We start from the raw sequence: 19946 nt of genomic DNA on the forward strand, positions 1-19946 counted from the left end.
ACGTGCAGCAACAGCCGACATGCAAAGTCTGTGGTGCCGGTATGGCTCCCTACACCCTCAAGGCAGAGCCACGGCGGCCCCGCTGCCAACGTGAAGATATCCGCGCAGGTTACAGCTTCGGCGAAATCCCTTTGAAAGCGTTCGTTGGGAACGCGGCAAAATTTGAAGGTTGATTTGAGACAGATTATTGAACTGCGCTCAGTGGATTTCTTCGAAATTGTCCAAGGCCTGTTGTGTACCATGCAGTGCGTTGTCTAACGTGCTTCGTTTATAGAAAGCAACGCTCATAATAGAAAGCAATGCTTATAATAGACAGCAACGCTTATAGGCACGCCGCGGCTGTGGTAACAATACGCCCGAGTTCACAACCTTTCTTTCACGGCGGATGCGAACGCCGGCAGTAGCTAAGTTCATTCAGCAGAGAAAGAAAGCACCCTGGGTCTTAGACTTGCGAATTGTTGTCCCTCGTTGTTGAATTGTTATCAGTCGTACTCAAACCTTCTGGTCGGTTTGCTGCTATGAGACCACTTCCAAAGAATGCCTCTATGTCGGTTTAGAGCGTGCTCTTGAATTTGAATACGTTTTCAATGAACTAAAGCAAATTTCATAAAAGAAAAGCCGCGCGATGCAAAAAAAAAATACCAGTTGTGTCTGAAGTATCAACGTGAAGACACTGAAATGAACTTCAAAAAAAATTGCGATGCGCTTTATTCACATAAGCAAAGTGCCCAAATGCTCGGCACGTTTAGGGCATGCGTCTCCTGCTTGGCGGCCAATTCTGTCTACTCCTTCTGGGGACGCAGCAGTACTCCGGAAGGTATGTTGCTTCAACGATGCATGTATGGCTGTTTCAAGCGCGATTACTGTGGAAGTTTCTGTTCTACGGGCATGTTTTGTTCTTTAATTTCTAGTTTCAGGGAAGCAGTTATAAAACTTCACTTTCGTCGTATCTCACAATACTCTTTACGACTTATATTTATACGCAGCACAGTGACGCCGATTAGCCCGAGACTTGCCAGGCTGGCTGTTGAGTAGTTTTTAGCTAGCGTCAGCTCGACTTAGAAAAGGCAGATCTCATGAGATTCACGTACTCAAAAATTCCGGACAAGCACATTTTTCAACAGGAAGTTGATTATGAACGAAATTTTTTTATATGTCGAAAGATTCCACTATAGCAGCCAATATACCGGTAGATCTCCCATAGAGAGGCCTGCATATGTTTTTGCTATTGTCAAAAACGCTCCCATTTGATTTTTTATGCCAGTACTGAATACTTGATGCGCACGGTGGACAAACTCTAAACGAAAGATTTTGCTACACATCTCAAAAAGAGACCATTACTTTCTATATTTCCATAACAGTACAACATTCCGCAGTTGCCTCACAATTAAATTGACACCCAAGAAAAGAATCCTGTACTTGGTGATTACCATTCATAACATCTAGAGGAGGCAAAAGGTGTATGACTAGCGCAAATGCCATCTCAGAGGGTTTTTTTTCTTTTCCAAACCTAATGCCTCTTCATTGAGCCTGCGTGGCCCCATTTAATGCAGTATTCGCATTTCGAGAATTTGGTCTGTTTCTGAGCACTCCTTAATTATGAAAAATAGGCTCCACATTCAGAGTGAAACAAGCTTCTTCACATTTCTTTTACTTACCGCTTACCTCAAATAAACGGGCTCTTTTGGTTTTGTTCGCCGTTACCGGAGGTTGCGGATCCCTGCCCGGTGTCTTCTATTATTTTCGCGCCCTTTTCCTTCGGGCCGCGATACAACACAATCCTTAAAGGACATTTACTTATTTCCTTGCCACGAGAGTGAGCAGCACACATACAACTGGCTTTACCTCGTGCAGTTTGTGTTTACTTCATTGTTCCAAGCTGTCTGCCATTTTTTCCTTAATTTCCTTTGTGCTAATTTAATGGAATCCTTAAAGGACATATTTACTTTTTTATTTCCTTGCCACAAGATTGAGCAGCACACAAATCTGCTCTCTCGTTGCCTTTTACTGCAATATGACTCCGGACCCAGCACAGTTTTATGTTTTGTCCGCGAGCTGTGGCTGTTAAAATGTTGTGTATGATGTCACGAATCATAGGATTGATTGCATTTCAAGAGTGGAGAGCAGTAAGTAAGCTTAAGGAGTCTGTGTAAATAATACTGTTTGTGCGGTTCTCAAACTATTTTTTCAATGGCTACACACACGGCGTAACTTTCGGTAGTGAGAACTGATGTGCACTGTGGACGCCTATTTCATTCCAATTCCCTTTTATCACTCTGCTTTCAAAGTAAATATATATTTTTGAGCCCTCTGTATAAAAACGTGTGAAGTACTGTATTCCTCCTCAAGTGCAAGAAATTCTTGTGTAATATGTTGCTGTGGAGTTTGTGTTTTACAGAACTGTGTAAGAGTGAAATCGCAGATTGTAGCAAAATGATACCATGGAGGCAGCGGATCTCGTCTTCGAGTAATGCCAGGCAATGTCGGCGTAAACTACTGCCTTTAAACTAAAGCTCACTGAAAATTTTTATTACATGGGCTCTCCCTGGAACCTTTCTGTGTCGAGCTTGCTGGCACGGGGCTTATACTTAAATGGCCTTCTGCAGCACTTTGTATTTGAGAGCATAATGATTTTTGAGTGCACAGCTGTCAATTGTGCTCATGAGATGCTAAAAAAATCTTTCGTTGCTAGAATAAATTTAGAGCTTCGTGCGCGACATCCCTGAACAAGTTTTTTGATGTCGGGTTGTTTGCATGCTATGATCGCATAACAGTGGCCCACATACTGGCCACACTTTAATCACGATCTGTGGTGGATAGCACAACCCTCTCAGTTCTATGCTGAATGAGCGTGCACGTGTCTGCTTTTGGCCGAGTCGTGAACAATGCTGCGCAGCTTAGTGTTTAGCCTGCCTTTTAATGCTGCTCTTGTTTTTGAATGTTGCGACCTGTCTCAATTGCGTATATTTGGTCAGCTGTGTCAACAGGGCCTTCTGCTACAGTAGTGAGGACGAGAAAAGCTCTGCAGTATTTTCTTTTTGATCTTGAATACTGTATTCATCTTCATAGCATGTTTTTGTGTGGCTGCCCATACCAGGAATGCTTTCTCATACAGCAGTGAGGATGGGCAAATATACGAAACAGAGTTCTTGACCCTGAATGCAAAATGTAGTATCAGAACATGTTCATAAAGGTGGCCGTGCCAACAATGACTTTTGATTCACAACTCCAAGAGCCACTCATAGAGGTGGCAGAAACAGAGAGGGCCAAAGTGCCTATAGTAGCACGGCAGGGGAGGATATATGGTGGTGGGGGTGTAGGCCCCCTCCCAAAGGAAGAAATTTTACTTCGGAAAACCATGCTGAACCCCTTTTTCTCATCAAAAACAGACCAAGAAATACATGTTTCAAATAGGACTGGCCCTGTTTAACAATGATCCATAAACCCAAGCATTGTAGCACTGCAACAAAGCATGTTTCACATCCACAGATCTAGTTTGGAGCATAATATATACGACCGCAGCTTTTCAGACTGCTTCTAGAAGTTTCAAAGTATCCAGTGGCTGCAGTATGTTTCACAGTGCTCTGCATTATTTCCAATGCTGTATTTCGTGTTTAACGTGCAGAGCTGCAGCTGTGCGATCCAATTTTTGCTACTTGATGAAATACTAGCTTGTAATGTTACAGCATAGTAGCACACTTTACTTCTGATCAAGAATACAGGCAATGAAAATGAATTTATTGTACGTAATTAACTCCTGGAATTATTTTTCTTCAACATAACCAGAGACATCATTGAAATTCAATGCACATGTGAATCTTCATTTCACTAAGAGCTTTTTACCACAAATAACACTATCACAGAACATGGGCACAACAACACATGAAAAGGCCTCCAAATTCAGTTAGCGATTCGGCATTTTTGCACTTCTTGACCATGGCCTCAGCCAGAAAAGCTATTTCAATACCTGCTACCGGAAACTGCTCTAAAAATAGCACGCGATCAAAAATAAAGTCTTGACCTCGATATGAATGAATACATTTTGAGCCCGGCACGCCACAGAGGTAAATAGCTCCCAGACGCTTCAGACGTTATACGCTTCAAACGGGCATGCCACAAAGTTTCTTAATACTAAGCACAAACATAGCGCAGCTGCTTCCTTTACAATAGCACTCTCCTCCCATGCTATTGGCCCCGCCGCTAACACAAGCGCAATTTCCGAAAAACAAAATTGGCAGTTGTATTATCTCTTTCATTTCCCTTCTTCTTACTGCCTTCTATCATTTCTTTCCGCTGCCCCAGCTCAGGTGCCGCCGATACAGTGATGGCAGATTAAACACTTACTACTACTACATTGTATTATAATCAATACAAGTTGCAATCGCTGGAGCGTAGCAAAAACACGTATAAGTAGCAACGAGGTTTCACTGCCGATGGAAACGGGAGAGCAAATGGCACACGCACACAGCACGCACAAGGCACGAAACGTTCGCACAATACGCCGACGAACAATGCAGCGCACGCCGTATTGAACCAGTGGTGAACGAAAAACGCGAATGCTCCTCAGTGAACAGCGGCGGTATCCCGACGGCTCCGATCAGTGTCGCAGTAGACGAAATGCCCGTGCTCTCGTTGTCGTCGAGCGTGTTCAAATCCGGGTACGCAAAAAGATTTTTGTGCTCAATTCCACCTTGAGATATGGGCGAACGCCGTCAACGTCAGCCTGTGAGCACCACCAAAAACAAACTCGAGCAGTTAAGCCTACGCCGCACCTCAAATGGCACTCCGCGGTCCGAAGCTGCCGCCCGGTTTGTAAACAAGCTGCCCGGACAAGATGGCCTGGTGGTGGTAGTGGTTTTATTAAAAATAATAGTAAAAAGGAAGGAAAAGATTTTTGCTAGCCCCGGCATCTGCCATCGATACTGAAGCACCTGAGCTGGGGCAGCGGAAATAAAGGATAGCAGGCAGAATGGAGAAATGAAATGGAAGAGGTGAGGGGACAGGAAGAGAGGATAGGGGGAGAAGTAATATGTACAAACTATTTACACAATCAGAAATGTGTCCAGGTTGTGCCCGTGATTAGTTCATTTTAGAGGAATTAAATCACACACGCGCACAGCACTGTGTTGGTTACAACTGGAGACAAGATGGCCTCCCGAAAGAGAAAAATACGTCACTTCCTTCCCACTTTTCTCCCATGTTGTTGTATGGGAAGGGCCTCTCCTGCGTTTTCCTTCCTCCATGATCTGCTGCATGTCCTTCCTCCACGACTGCATAGGTTCCCGAATTTTGTGTTTGTTTTCCCTGCGCTGCTGGCGCCTCTATTGGCCAAACGAGATCACATGGTTAAAAAAACATCCACGCTTTCGGGAATAGTCGACACTTCAGCATTGTTTCGCACTAGACTGCTGCTGAAAGTCCATTTGTTCTAATATTCTTCTTTTTTGCGGCATACGTTTTAGGTGAAACTAGTTTTTGTATCGAAAGCACTAATTTTTATGGCAAGTTTTCTCCAAAGCGCTTATAGCTTGTGGCGTTTACAACAGACGGCGCCATCAATCCACGCTGCGAGTAATTTGTTTGCAACTCGTTGAGATAAGTCTTGGTGCAGCCGAAATATTCCTAACAAACTGTGTCATTCCCTCCAATAGTATTTTAGCCATAATATAACAAGTTCGGCAGCAAGAAACCAGTGGATTGACCTTGTACCCGTTCCAACCACTGCACCAAGCATGCCCTCTGCATGCAAGATACGTGTCTTTCCCTCATAACTTGGATGCCTAGGAGAGCAATATGGCCGACCTGACACACCTCTTGAATGTAGACCTTAGCCGATGTTTGGTTCTTTGGTGTGCATATTTCAATAATGCAAATAAAGGCTAGACAGTTATTGAGAAGAGATATCATCGCTTACGCCACTATAAAGCAGAATTTTTGCGAAACCTGCCGGTTTGTTTTCGTGATATTAATAGCCATAGCAATAGCAACACCGCAGGTCTACAGGCTTTACATCAATAGACCACAATTTTCTTGCAGTTTATTAAAATCATGGTGCCATAGTAGTAAGCTCCTGGTAATCAATGCCTATTTTTATGAATTTGCACCTCTAAGTGTTTCTCTGTGTGATTCCGGGTTAAAAGTCGATACTGACCAATATTTGCGCATAGTCTCAAAGCCTTGACAGCATCGCGCTTTGTCGCTCAGTCCATTCACGCAAACTACTTCTTCAGGGAGTACACATAGAGGGAGCATTACCATTACTTTCCACTTGGTTCAGTTTATCACTTATACGACTATGGTTCTCCCGCTTCTTTGTTTCATTTATACTGTGTAAATATTTCCTCACTTTCGTGTCTCCGTTAACACGTACTATAAACACTAATACCCAGCAGGTGTCCAAATTTGCGACACCGGCCTACACTGCATATGCTGCGTTAAGGTTTCCTTTAGGAAGCTATATATCAAAGTACGTGAGCTGATTAAAGTTAACACTTCCAAGATTCTCTTAGCAAAGCACCGTGCTGTATCCCCGAACGTGCCAGAGAACAATAACGATCACTAGATAACGTTTCAGACACGTACCAGAATCACCCGCCTATTCCCGTCCTTGAAAAGATACAAACGATCATAACTGTGAGCCACGGCCTGAGGGAATCAAGATTATAAGTAGAAGTAAGCATAGGCGCCGACTGCGCGGGGGGTGGGGGGGGGGGGGAGTCGTCGAGAGCGATGTCGCTGTTTCCAGCCGCACGCTTCACTACAGGAACGGCGAAACACGCTGGAGCTAAAAAAGCCGTTGAAAAGTAAAATAAACAAACTCGTCCCGTCAGCCACTTTATAGCAGCGCCAACGTATCGTTCGTCACTTGTCGATCACCAACACAAACTGCACGTCAGTTACTGCCACATATTTTTTTTATTCGATCATGCCACGTACCTTAAATGACTAATCCACCTTCCCGTAGACAGAGCATGGATTTCCTAAGTTTTTCTCTTGTGATATTCAACTACTTTCCTTAACTTCCGACTTGCACTTCAGTTTGTAATCCGCTTCTCATCTGACCGCATATTTTTTTTTTTTTAATTTGCTCAAGCATTCGATAAAGTTAATAACTCACTGCTATTATATAAGCTAATAGTGCTGAACACTGACACTGCAGTTCTTACCTGGATCTATGGATTTCTTTCTTCTCGTGTGGAATTTGTCAGCATTAATGATGCTGATTCCTCTACTGTACCACTTGGTTCTAGAGTTCCTGAAGGATCAGTACTTGGCCCCCTTACCTTTTTTATCTTCTATATTGCTGTGAATTACTGTTCCCCTCTGTAATGCACTCTGTATCTTGAGAGTAAAATAAATAAATATCTCTTGGCAAGGAGCATGCCCGGAGAAGGAGGGAGGGAGAATGAAACAGAGAGAGAGTACTAACTGGGCCCCGGCCCCCTCCGGCAGATTAAAACTCGGCGCATATGGAACTAAGGACCGATTGCTCGTGGGCCGTCAAAGCGTTTTTTATGAAGGAAAAAGGCGACACGTGCGTCAACATTGCATGACTCTTCCTGAAAGACAGTGATGTCAGATAAATAAATAGGCTATATTATGCAGTCTGTTCTTCTTAACCTACTAAGTTTTTGTATTTTTCTTTCCTGCCGTCCCGAATGCGCATGCGCTCAGTATCTCCATTCTGTATACATGTAACATGTGTCTGCTATAATAAAAATAGTTGGACTACCGCCCCCATAGTGAAAGTTCTTTCTGTGTCCTCGTCTTAAAATGTAGCTTTGGATTACTTTTTCAAAACAATTCAAAGATTCAAGTTATCCGCTTTCGCACTGCAGCGGTGGCCAAGGAAAGCAGAACCTATGGTATTCACGTTTCAAGGATAGGCATACCATCAAATGGTATCGCGCCCAGGAAACTGGTGACTTTCATCTTGAAAAGATTTGGAGGGCGACTAACAAAATAAATAGCGACTGCTGAGTCTGGATTACTGTCACTGCTAGAGCCATAGACCTGGTTTTAGCAGACAAGGATTTTCGTGGCATAAATACAGGTGTCGGTGCCCATAGAGCGACATTGGTACTGCCACCATTTGCTAGTAGCCAGCAGTTCTCTGAGTCAGAAGTAAATGCAACGTATGAGACTGCCTCAGTGGAAATACATGTTGCGAAGGTCATTCAGCGGCTGAAAATATTTGATATCACACCTAAGGTGCCACGCGAACTCACTGTTTATGCTCATGCAATTGTGCATACGATAGCTATAATAACCGATATGAAAAGTCATGTTTTTGGAAAATTGCGAATAGGGTGAAGGAATTGCCCTGCAAAAGATATTATGTGAAGTGTAGTAATTTTACAACCCACATGTATATATTTTAGTACAAAGATCACAGGCCAGCATATGTATATAAGTTTAAATGTATAAAAATATCGCAACTTTGGCAGTGCAGATGAAATGAGGTTCTCTCTAGACACCTGTTATTATTGTGTCCGCGCTTGCATGCACAGGAATGGCATGATTTCAGCCTTTCACATGCGTGCGCATTTTTTGTTTCCGAGTCCACATTTCTCTCATAGGCCAGCGCATTCATGCAATGCCTCAAAGAGTGCTGGCAGTGCAGACAACAAGAAGTCGTCTTTTTTGACTGGTATCATTAGCGTATCCGCGCTAGAGTATACACAAAAGTGGCACACTTCCAGCCTAGGCACATGCATGCACAGATGAACTTGAGTGAAGTACTGATAACGGCTTCGTATGGAGATGTCTTCATCGCCGCAAAAATAATTCAGCATAAGGCTTATTCTTCAGCGTGGTGTTTGTTTGGCTGTGTGGGCACTTTATTTTAAGGAGGATGGCTTCTCTCCGTCCTTGTCTCTGAAAAAAAAGACATGCCGGTGCGCTCTGAACAAAATAAATTTGCAAAGCAGCTTACCTCAATATGCCTCCCGGAAAACATGCCAGCCAAGGCTCCTCGGGACATACAGGTAGAGCGAATTCCGCAACCGTCACGTCGTATGCTTTTTCGAATGCTACAGGAGCTTTTGGCTCCATTGCCACTCCATACTGCACAGAGGGACTACTGAGGGGCACCACCATTAGAGAGTTTTAGTTTCACGTACGTAGAGGCTTCACGTACGTAGAGCTCTTACGGGTGACCAGGGCCCGGATTACGGAACTCGCTCCGACCGCTCTACAATTGAGAGCGCTCTAAAATGCCCGCTCCTATTGGTCGCCGGCGCCATTTTGAAAAGTTGCGTCACGGGAAGCTGCAATGGCGTCACGGACAAGAAAAAACGCATGACGTTGAACACCTAATTATGCCCGCGGTTTTAGACTGTTTTTTGCGACCGCGAAGAGTCGGTCTACAGAGTTTTAGAGGGAAAATGGCGGCGGCGTCGTCTGCTGTTTATTGGTGGCGGAGGCGGCAACGTCGGCGCCAGCAACGACGAAGGACGGTGTACGAGGACGAGCTGTTCCGTCGGTTATTTCGACTCGACAAGGAGAAAGTGGAGTGGTTGTGCGGCGAACTTGCAGACGAACTGCGAGGCGTACGGACGAGCGTTTTGTCGGTGCGGCGGCAGGTGCTGTGCGCTCTCCGTTTTTTTTTGCCTCCGGGGGCTTTCAAGTGTGCGTCGGCAACGAGCAGACCGTCGGCCTCGCACAACCGACGGTGAGCAAGTGCGTGCGGCGTGTGGCTGAGGCCATCTGCAAAGTCGGCGCACAGAAGGGATGGGTGCGTTTCCCGGCGCACCCCGAGGAAAAAGCGGCAGCGAAGGCACCTTCCTTCCCCGCGGCACCATCCCAGGCGTCGTCGGCTGCGTCGACGGCACGCTGATTGCCATAAAAGCGCCGCGGGGAGACCCAGCAAACCGGGCAGCATTCTGGAGCCGCAAAGGATACTATGCGATGAACACCATGATCGTGAGTAGACTGGCTTTCTGACCGCATGGGTTCGAAAGCCGCGACCTCGACAGTGGAAGTTCACGTCCAAGATTGTCTGCCTGTGTTTCTCGCAGATCTGCGACGCAGACATGAAGATCCTTGCGGTCGACCCTCGCTGCCCGGGGTCTTGTCACGATGCCTTTTCTTGGCGCTACTCACGGCTGCGTCGGAAGGTGCAGCACGGGCTGCTGGAGGATGGAGAGTTTCTTCTGGGTAAGCAGCACTTCGACAGCACGTATTAAGCTACAGCAGTGGCTCATACCTAAAAGAGGCGGGTTATAACATGGATGACATGCAACAATATGATGTATCGTATTTATTTTTGTGTATTTACTGTTACTGCTGGTGCAGAGGCACAAGAAACATTGTTATAAAGTGAATCGTATTTCAAGCGTAAAACATCAAGGCAGAAGAGGTGTGCACATCGTTATTGTCGTGTAAGATATCACAGTACATCATTAACCTAGAAGGCTGTGCTTACAGAGGTACCCCTTAGTCATGAATATTCTGCATGCCTATGAATTCTGGTTCAGCATACTGGCTTTGAGCTGCTTGATATGAATCATTTATTACATAGGCAACAACACACTTCACTGCAAATTTTGGTCGTGCAGGAGACAGTGGATATCCACTGGAGCCGTGGCTGCTCACACCAATGTCAGGGCATCCTGGTGCAAACACTGCAGAAGGGCAGTACAACGCAGCACACGCCTCAATGCGATGTGTTCTCAAAAGCCGCTTCCGGTGCCTTCAAAGGTACCGGACACTCCACTACGAGCCGGAGCGGGCGGTGGTCATCATTGCAGCGTGTGCTGCGTTGCACAACATCTGTCTTGAAGAAGCCCTGGCTGCAGACGAAGACGACACTACTGATGACCCTGACAACAATGGACCACCTCTGCTTGCCGGGTACTTGGCGGGGACAGGATCCCGCATGACCTACCTGCGTGGTAGAGCCATGCGAGACCGTATAATTGGCCTCTTTGGCACAACCTGTCCGCAGAGGCAAGCACATCTGCAGATGGTGCGGCGACAGCAGCAGCGGCAGCAGCAGCGGCAACAGCAGCACCACCGGCACTAAGCCCTAGACCATCTGGCAGCTGTGGCTGCAATGACTCGCCGTGCTGGCGTGGCGAGTTGTCGTAGCCACTCTTGCTACGGGCAGTGCCATTGCCCTCTGTTAGTGCGTGAGCCCCTGTGTGATATGATGTCCTTGGCCACTGGTAGCCACATTCCAGCATTTGTAAATTACTTTTTCTTACGTGTGCTTGAAAGCCTCCAGTGTCAAGATATGAAGTGCACACACCAACTGCTGCTCCACCGGCAGTGGTCACCAGTACGCCTTTCAGTGCATCAGCAAGCTTGCCGCACAGCTACTGCACTTTCTCCTTCTCAAGTCGAAATACACGCCGAAACAGCTCGTCCAACAAGTGAAATGCATCCTTGTACACCGTCTTTCGCCGTTGCTTACGTCGACCTGCCCACTTAGGCAAACAGTTGCTTGCTGTAACTATGTGTTTGATGAATGTGCACGAGGGAAAAGTGTGGTGTGAAGACTGCTAGGAACCAGTAAAGCGTTTGTTTTTGCACCACGTTTATTCATTGGTCACAATAATTTTTTTCGCCACAGCTGTTCATACTAGTTTGCCAACTGTAACACACAGCAGGGAAACAAAAGCATGCAGCATCAACAGTGATTTGCATATGCCTTGTCGAGTGCTGCGCAGAGATTGCACAATAACAGTTGTATCTTACACTCTGGCCAAACGGGCGAGTTGGCTGTACATTTTTAAGGCGAACAGTGCGAAAGACATAGCCGGAAAGCACAGGAAACACAGGATGAGCACTCGTCCTATGTTTTCTTTGCTTTCCGTCTAAGTCTTACACGCTGTTTGCCCCTTAAAAAAAAAAGCTTCATCTTGACTGCCAGCTTGAATGCTAGTAATCACAGGTTTGGCATGTTGTGCAGACTTGTAGGCCCGATGCAGCCCTGGTTTGCAGTTTTCTGAAACACATTGCATAACTGGTGGAATGCACAGCAAGTGCTACACAAGACATTGCTCTTCGTAGATTTTACTGGACTAAAAAAATCATGTTACGTGTAAAAGACACACGAGTATCACAGACGATGATGCCAACATGGCTGCGTTTGAAGTTGTAAAGGGATCCACAAACTAGAGATATTAACATTGTTGCATCATACCTTTAAAGGCGGAGCTCAAGCATCCGCCAAATTTTTTTTGCCTGCATTCAACACTAGTTCAGAAGCGACTTTGGACGAATGCTGGCAAGCCTCATTTTTCCTCGGGTCTACTGAGGATAGAACATGTTACAATGCACACAATGGACACTTTACGGAAAAGCAGGAAAAGTAATGCGAAAAAAAAACGACTCAGGAACATGCAAACAACCTTAACAGACACAAAATCAAAGTGTTCAAAATTTATCCAGAATCCCCATATTATGATGCCCTTCATAACTACAGTCACTTCAGAACAACTTTGCCCCACATATTGCACTTGCCCACATATTGCAATGAAAGAAAACAAGCACTAGAAATTGCACCTTGTGCACCTGCCACAGCTGCAGGTAAACATTTGAAAGGAATGGAAAATAAAAGAGTATAGGAGGCTTTCACACCTGGCAGAGCTTAAATTACATAAGTGTAAGAAAATAAACAGTGTGAAGCATCCGAGCCTGCAGAGCTTACAAGAAATAAAAAAATGGTGCTATGGCACATGGCAGAGATGATCTTGAATAAATACAGAAACTTGACAGAGAAGCAAACAATGTAAATAAATATAAACACATAAAACGGAAATTTTAACAAGCAAACTAAAAACAGTTCAATGAGTCTGCACCTGGCAGAGAAGTAAATAATGTTCTTGAATAAATATAAACATATGAAGAGGTTCTTTCATAAAAATAAAAACAAGCAAATAATGACATAAATATGAACAATTCAATGTGGTGCAGGTGGCTCAAGCTGCTTTTGTAAGATTAGCGTCAGTAGGTTCACATTCTGGATGAGCAGCTCTTGCTGACCATTTGACGCCTGCACAGCATCTGTCACCTCCCATATGGCCTGCATGTAAAAATACTTCCAATTACAAATTATTACTGACAACCAATTTTGAGATCTCGCTTAAGCTTTATGTAAAATTTCAGGTGCTGAGATATTTTGGACAAAGTATGGCTGTAGAAGACTCGTGTCAGTTTCATAAACTCAGCTGTCCCAACCACCTCCCACAAGAGGCGTCAAAACAGAAGTAGAGGTGCTCAAAAGAGAGCACTGATATTTATGCTTCAGGTGACGGCTTCGACTCTTCAAAGTGCAGTGTGCGCAGCGAGTACACACCTCCAGCATGCTTTGTTGAAAAGCAGCGTCCTGGCGGTTCCGGGCGTCAGTAAGGGAATCCAAGCGATGCGATTCATACAGCATCTGGCGCAGCACCTTATTGGCCCCATCGTCTCGCCGTCGCTTCCCAAGAAGGCTAGGCGTGGCACGCGTTGAGGGCTGCAGTGGGGGCTCTGGTGTGTGCTGCTGTGAGGGCTGCGGCGAGGGCACCGGTGTAGCTGTCGGGAAAGAAAATGTGCTCATCACGTGGTGGAATACGCAAAACATTTGGTAAAATGTGTTAGAGGACTTGACATAAATATACAGGACAGCAATCTTGGGCAGCATTGTAGTAGCATATTTTGGCGGTTCCGGGCGTCAGTAAGGGAATCCAAGCGATGCGATTCATACAGCATCTGGCGCAGCACCTTATTGGCCCCATCGTCTCGCCGTCGCTTCCCAAGAAGGCTAGGCGTGGCACGCGTTGAGGGCTGCAGTGGGGGCTCTGGTGTGTGCTGCTGTGAGGGCTGCGGCGAGGGCACCGGTGTAGCTGTCGGGAAAGAAAATGTGCTCATCACGTGGTGGAATACGCAAAACATTTGGTAAAATGTGTTAGAGGACTTGACATAAATATACAGGACAGCAATCTTGGGCAGCATTGTAGTAGCATATTTCATGTGCACATTTGCTAGACTGCTAGGAGATGTCACAGCCTCACTGCAAGAGAAATAAACATTCTGCACTGCGTGGCAAAGCCAGAGAGAGATAGTTTTGTGTGTACTGTAGAATCTCTGCAGTATTTTGGCTACTGCTGCAAATGCTGCCAGAGAGTATAGTGCTATTACTTTCAATCAGCTGCCAGAAAGGGTAGTATGGAGCTTGAATAATGGAAATCCAACTCACGGTCTGTGGGGCTCCGTGTGTCTTGTCGACAACTTGCTGAGGCTCCCCGTTCATCTCCTCTGCTGTAACAGGGTAAAAGGTGCGGCTGATTGGTACTGGCAAACCATGAAACTAAAAGAGCACTAGCAAAAGAGAAGCAATCAATAATGCTCAACCACTTGTCTATGCATTCCTGCACCTCCTCCGAGACTAAAATACACCACAGATGGAATAAACAGTGCGAGCAAGGCGCAAGGCAAAGACATCATGTTTTTAAACGGCCGACCCCTTGTTGTTGAGAATCGACGCAAGCTGGATCCACAGCTCGCGCTTTTCAACAGCTGTGTATGAGTTTGTTAGGTCGGCAGAAGCCCGGACCAAGAGCGGATGGCTCTTCATAGACTCTATTACGATTAGCTCTTGCTCGCTAGGCATTCTTCGAGTTGGCGCCATTTCGAGACTATAATTCCCGCTTAGAGAATTGCAGCAGCGAACACAGCGGGGAAAACAAACAAGGAATAGTTTCTGTTCCGCTTTTCGAAAGCAGGGAATAACAGGGAAAACCTTTGCTCTGAGTTCGGGCTAATATGTTTTTACAGGAACATACGCGTGTGCTGCGCTGCAGCAACTTATAGCACAGCCAAGAACGACCGAAAACGAGCAAGGTTGTTAGCGTGCGCCCAACCGCCTTGCTTGGTTCTTGCTCCTTCCCAACTGAATCATTTGTGCCAGATGTTTATGAAGCCAAAAAAGTTGATTTTATCCAACAAGCCGTGCTTCGTGGACGCCTTGTATTTGCTAAAGTGAAAGAAACAGAACCCAAATCATATGCTTGGCATGTGGCATCTTTAAACCAATAACACAGGCTTACCTCAAGTTGTCTTCGTCGATTTTCGGGCCCGACGTTTTGTGCAGGTTCCTTTCTGGAGGCCCGTGACCTTCACTGGCTTCGATAATTGTTATCCGCTCACTTTGGACAACCAAATAGAACCTTGATTTCAGACGACGCCTAAAAAAGCAGGAACTAGCCGTGGGATCAGCTGTTTTTTAGAAGGCCGCCATGTTCAGTGTTTACATCTGCCAGCGCGCCCTCATGGCAACAAAACTTACCCACGAAAGCAGTTATTTGCAAAAGTGAATGTCCTTCTTGTTTTACTTCATGGCAGTGAGAGTGAAATACACTTTTATGAAAGAATAAAACAATGTTTATTTTATTCACTGCGTATTCTTATAAAAAAGTTAGCATACGGCCCCTTGCCGTGCAAATTGGCCTCTTGTCGTGAAAATAAACTCTTCCGGGGCGGCACCCTACTAGCCATTGGTTGATTCCGCGTTCCGTCACGCGTTGACGTCTAGCCTTGTCGTCATGCTGTCGTCATTTTGACGTAACGCTCTACAACTTTAGAGCGAGTTCCGTAATTCGGGCCCAGTGCGCATGCGCAAAACGCAAAGGGTATGCGCGACTCTCGCGTACGTACGTGAGATTCGGATTTTTACGTTGCGGCTTTGCGTTGCTTGCGTACATAGCGTTAACAAACATGGCGGCGCCCTGCCCGCCGCTTCACAGCGATAACAGCTTCGTCGCTAATCCCTCGAAGCGGTATTGTGTTCTAAACTGTTGTATTCGCCTTCGATTTGCCCATTCTTGCCCTCGCATAAGGTTTCAAGCGACAAATAGCTTTTGTTTTTAGACAGAAGGACGATTTTTCAGCTGTTAAGCCTGACGAAGTAGCGTTGGTCGTCGTCATAGTAACGGTCTCGCTCTGAATGGCTTGGCTTAAAGACTTGTCTTGGATGATTTAGGCTACAACCAGTGTCTGTGTTTCTTAGTAGATGGCGCTAGACATAACGCGTGGCGTGTTTCGCGTACGTGTAACTATAAGGGTTTCAAACCACCTGCGTGCAGGCTACGCAGACTTCTCACGTTTGCGTACGTGAACCCTCTACGTACGTAAAACTAAAACACTCTATTACCATGCACTTTGCATTGTCATGAAGGCCCTCGTAAGGGCAGGTCAGGATCCTGTGTGTCGTAAAAAGTGTTATCAGTGATAATAAATGCCCATTCAGTCTTTTGAGAAGAATTTTTTCTCTATTTCAAAATAAACAATTTGCGTCGCACCTTTGTCGCAGTGATTCTGGGAAAATTTTCATTTCGCCAGAGAGCCCCGTTCACCAGTGTTTGTTCAAACAGTGACATCCTCTGGTAGAATTGCTACATATTTTGGAAAACCTGCAGCAGTGGGCCGGGCAGCCTACACGGAGAATGTCAAAAAGAGCTCGGTGGAATTTCCGCATGTTTATGCAGTGCATAGCGCAACATTTCACTCTGCTAAAATGGTGGACTGCCTCTACAATTAAAAGCACAGGCCTGTCGTGCAGGCAAAGAAAATTACTAACCTCTCAAAATAAAGTTGATCCTCTTCAGAATGAGCCTGCCTTCAAGTAGCTCAGAAGAAAAGCAGTGAATTTTCTTCTGTGTTCTTTCCCACTAAAATAAGTGTAATGACGATGACTGAGCAGAAACAGCTCGTAAGGTTTTAGGAGATAAGCTTTGGCATTCTGCACAAAGGGCATCCACTAGTGCGCAATTTATGCCGTTAGAGGACTTCAGGACATGACTGGCGGAAACACTCTTCCCACGTACTGAAAAATGAAAACGTGGTCATTAATAACTGCGCTGTATTCAGGCAATCTTATAAAAACGTATTTTCGGTCAGGTGAGTGTTGTGAAGGAACCATACCTTTTTCTTCTTTCAGTGTGTCTGCAAAACTGAATGTTTGCAGTAATATTTCTGGGACGAAGGAACCCCCCCCCCCCCCCCCCCCCCCCCGCTCGTGGATGGCTTGTTCAGCTGTCGCACCTTGTGATGTGTACAAAAAGCGCGGCAGCAGCAGCGTGTTAGCCCTTTCCTGCCACTCCTGCCTGTGTGCCGCATCTGGCTGCCAGCACCCCCACGGTTTTTGTCAACCTGGAAATTTATTTTTTCTTGGAGCTCTGAAGCAATATTCTTGCTATGTAATCTTATCCCCAATGGTCACGCACCGCGCCGAAGCATTCACACCAGTTTGCGGGACGCACTTTGGAGTAATTTCCGACCTATCCACTTGCAGCCACTTCGTCACATCGTACACGAGACCAGGTTCAAGAAGCAGCCGCCCTTTGCGCAAATTTGCGCCATGAAAGGAACTATTCAGATATTTCAGCTCCCTGAAACCTGTCGCTATTATCGTAAGTACACCGCTTGACATGGTGCTTGGGCGCTGCTCCTGCTCAAAACCATGCTCCATAGACTGACGCGCGGAGGCGACATCAAAGGGGTGAGTATGCCGACAATAAAATATGCTCACTTATTAGTTCAGGTACTGGCGACACACGGATGTAAAAACTGAGCTCCGGCTCACGACCGCGCTCACAAATCACCCCCGGCCGGACTCGAGATGGGCGCCATCACCCATCATAGTTTATCTGGCGGCCGCTACGTAGCACTGCCTGTTCACCGACAGTGCGGCGCGGACGCATGTTTCGGAGCTCTTTGGATTACGCCTGGTGACCGGGACCGGACAGATGGACGACTGCGACAACGCCTTGACTACGACAAATAGATGAGTTCTTTCTTTTAATATTTTGACAGTTTTGATGTAGGCCAGTTTTAGATCTTCGCTAATTAAACGGACACTGAGGAGAAATTGAAGTTGGCTTGTATCGTTAGAATACTAGCTCCTGATTACAAAAACGCCACTTTTACTGAAAACAAAGCTCTTGTAAGGTAGAAAATAGCAAGAACCAAAATACTGGTATCGCCGCCAGAGGCCAATCCCGCAAGTACAAGCCTGATGACGTAATAGGACAAGAGACGCCACCTTGGAGGAATTTTCCTTAATTCATGGACGCCACGAATCTCTGTGGCTGACAAAGAATGGCTGCGGGGTTCAATATTGAAGTAAGTTTTGGTTTGAAACCGGTAGTACACTTTTATCATACAAGCAAGACAGAAAAAAGACAACCTGAATGCTGGAAGCAAAGAAAATCGATGCTTGGTGGCGCCACAGGCGGCCAGGAGAGTTTCAGTTTTTTATGGCGCATAGCGCCCATGAGCTTTGCGTGTCCCGTGGTTTTGTTTGTTTTTGGCGCGCCTTGATATACAAGCGCCGAACAGCAGATGAACTCCAAGTGCCGCTTCAAGTGCTAGATACACTTTGAAGGAACCTGTTAAGTTTGGTCAGATGATCGCCACGGTCGATGAAAAATTAGGATGGCACGATGGTCTGGGATCGTACAAGGCAGTTAGCAGTACAAAGAGCACTTGTGTCATCGTACGCTCGCCCGGCGAAACGTTCCCGGCTGTGCCAGTCAACTTCGAACTACTTAACGGGAATCGTTTATTAGGGACGGGAGACAAGATACAAGGCTGTTAAGAAAAAGAGATTTGGAACCTGCAGAGACCGCGACTCCGCTCTCCTCTAACTCGTTCGTTTGCGGTCCCATTCAATAGCTTCGGCAATTAGGCGGAGCTGTTCCCTTCGAGCTCTCGGCTAATTAATCTATTCACAGTACACATCTGAAGGTACATGCAAGTGGGCGAGAGAGCCCGATGCAGTGGACCCCGTACCTCCAGAAACGCGCGGAACCCGTTGAAACGTCGTGCGTCGGTTTTACTTTCAAGCCGCCAACATTAAACGCGACCTCCCTTGAGCACCCATTCGTTTTTTTGTGGCAGAAAAAACAAATAACCTTGCCCTTGCAATCGTGAGAAACCTCCTCGACGCCGCCTGCTGCACCGTGTAACCGCGCCGTTCAAGGAATCGCAATCCATTGGCCCCAAAGCCTCGGCCAGCCTCCGATGGGCGCGACGCGCCGACCTTGTCCTCGCTTTTCGCGACTCCCTGCACTGGGGTTAAGATATTTAATTAGCAACGGCTGATCACTGAGGAAGGGGAAACGACCCGCCAGCGCCTAACCTAACCGTGCTCCCTCAAAAGCATCGCACGCTCTGTGGGGCTGAGGTCGCTGAAATGCAGGCCGGAGTTTTTTTCGAGAACTTCGTTGTCGGGTTCGGGAACAAGATCCATCGTAACACTGGCAAGACGCCGGTGCAGACGTGAACGAAGCGACGGTAGCGACCCCCGACGGATGCCTTCAATTTGCGGTGGCAGCAGCTTTCATTTGGGCTGCTGCTAGACCACAGCGCTAGCCGCTAGAAATCACAGAGTCTGCGTTTACGCCACATTTCACGTCACTCTGTCCTGTGACGTCATAAGAGGACGCCGTGACGTCATAAGAGGGCACCGAGTTTTAATCGGAGGGCGGGAAGAAGGTTTTTCAACTTCGAATTCAAATTTCTTTGAAATAAATGCATATTTCGCTCCCGGACAAGCAACAAATCAATGAAATGCCTAACTATGAGATTTTGCTAACCAAAAAAAAATTGACAGAGTTCTCCTCACTGTCTCTTTAAGTGAAGTGCTCGCGAAGGAGCAGGCCAGTGGCCTAATGGCCGGGTCTTTTCCGGCCGGCAGCTATAGATCTGCCGCGCTCATTTTTGAGTTAACTATTTTAGATATGTAGGTATTCGTTTTTTAGATGATCGGCTCTTGCGGTAGGCAGAATTTTATTTGAGCGGGGGCTAGCGGGTGGTTTTTTAGCCTGTAGATATTCTAGAAATTTGTGGTAGCAATAATCCAGTGCTGCTGAAACGCTTCTAGGAAAATAGCGCAAAAGACAAGGACATTAAAGAAAGGAAACAGCAGGACCAGTGCTAACTCACAACTCACCACTAAT

At 46.2% G+C, this 19946-nt stretch overlaps 1 protein-coding gene across 3 annotated transcripts; it reads right to left on the reverse strand.

The window, feature by feature from the left end:
- Nucleotides 1-11522: 11522 nt before the first annotated feature.
- Nucleotides 11523-15585, reverse strand: LOC144116164 (uncharacterized). 3 transcript variants are annotated; one of them, XM_077650869.1, is made up of 5 exons: nucleotides 15036-15585; nucleotides 14186-14247; nucleotides 13608-13832; nucleotides 13304-13521; nucleotides 11523-11950 (listed from the first exon to the last, which is right to left on the reverse strand). In XM_077650869.1, exons 2-5 carry the CDS (start codon nucleotides 14237-14239, stop codon nucleotides 11884-11886), a joined length of 564 nt encoding a protein of 187 aa, XP_077506995.1. In that variant the 5' UTR covers nucleotides 14240-14247; nucleotides 15036-15585; the 3' UTR covers nucleotides 11523-11883. The 3 variants fall into 3 exon arrangements, with proteins under 3 accessions (XP_077506995.1, XP_077506997.1, XP_077506998.1); XM_077650871.1 differs by lacking the exon at nucleotides 11523-11950 and adding an exon at nucleotides 12773-13030; XM_077650872.1 differs by lacking the exon at nucleotides 11523-11950 and having other exon boundaries at nucleotides 12774-13521; nucleotides 13711-13832.
- Nucleotides 15586-19946: the final 4361 nt, after the last annotated feature.

Source organism: Amblyomma americanum, chromosome 1 (genome assembly GCF_052857255.1).
Source record: "Amblyomma americanum isolate KBUSLIRL-KWMA chromosome 1, ASM5285725v1, whole genome shotgun sequence".
Taxonomy (NCBI): domain Eukaryota; kingdom Metazoa; phylum Arthropoda; class Arachnida; order Ixodida; family Ixodidae; genus Amblyomma; species Amblyomma americanum.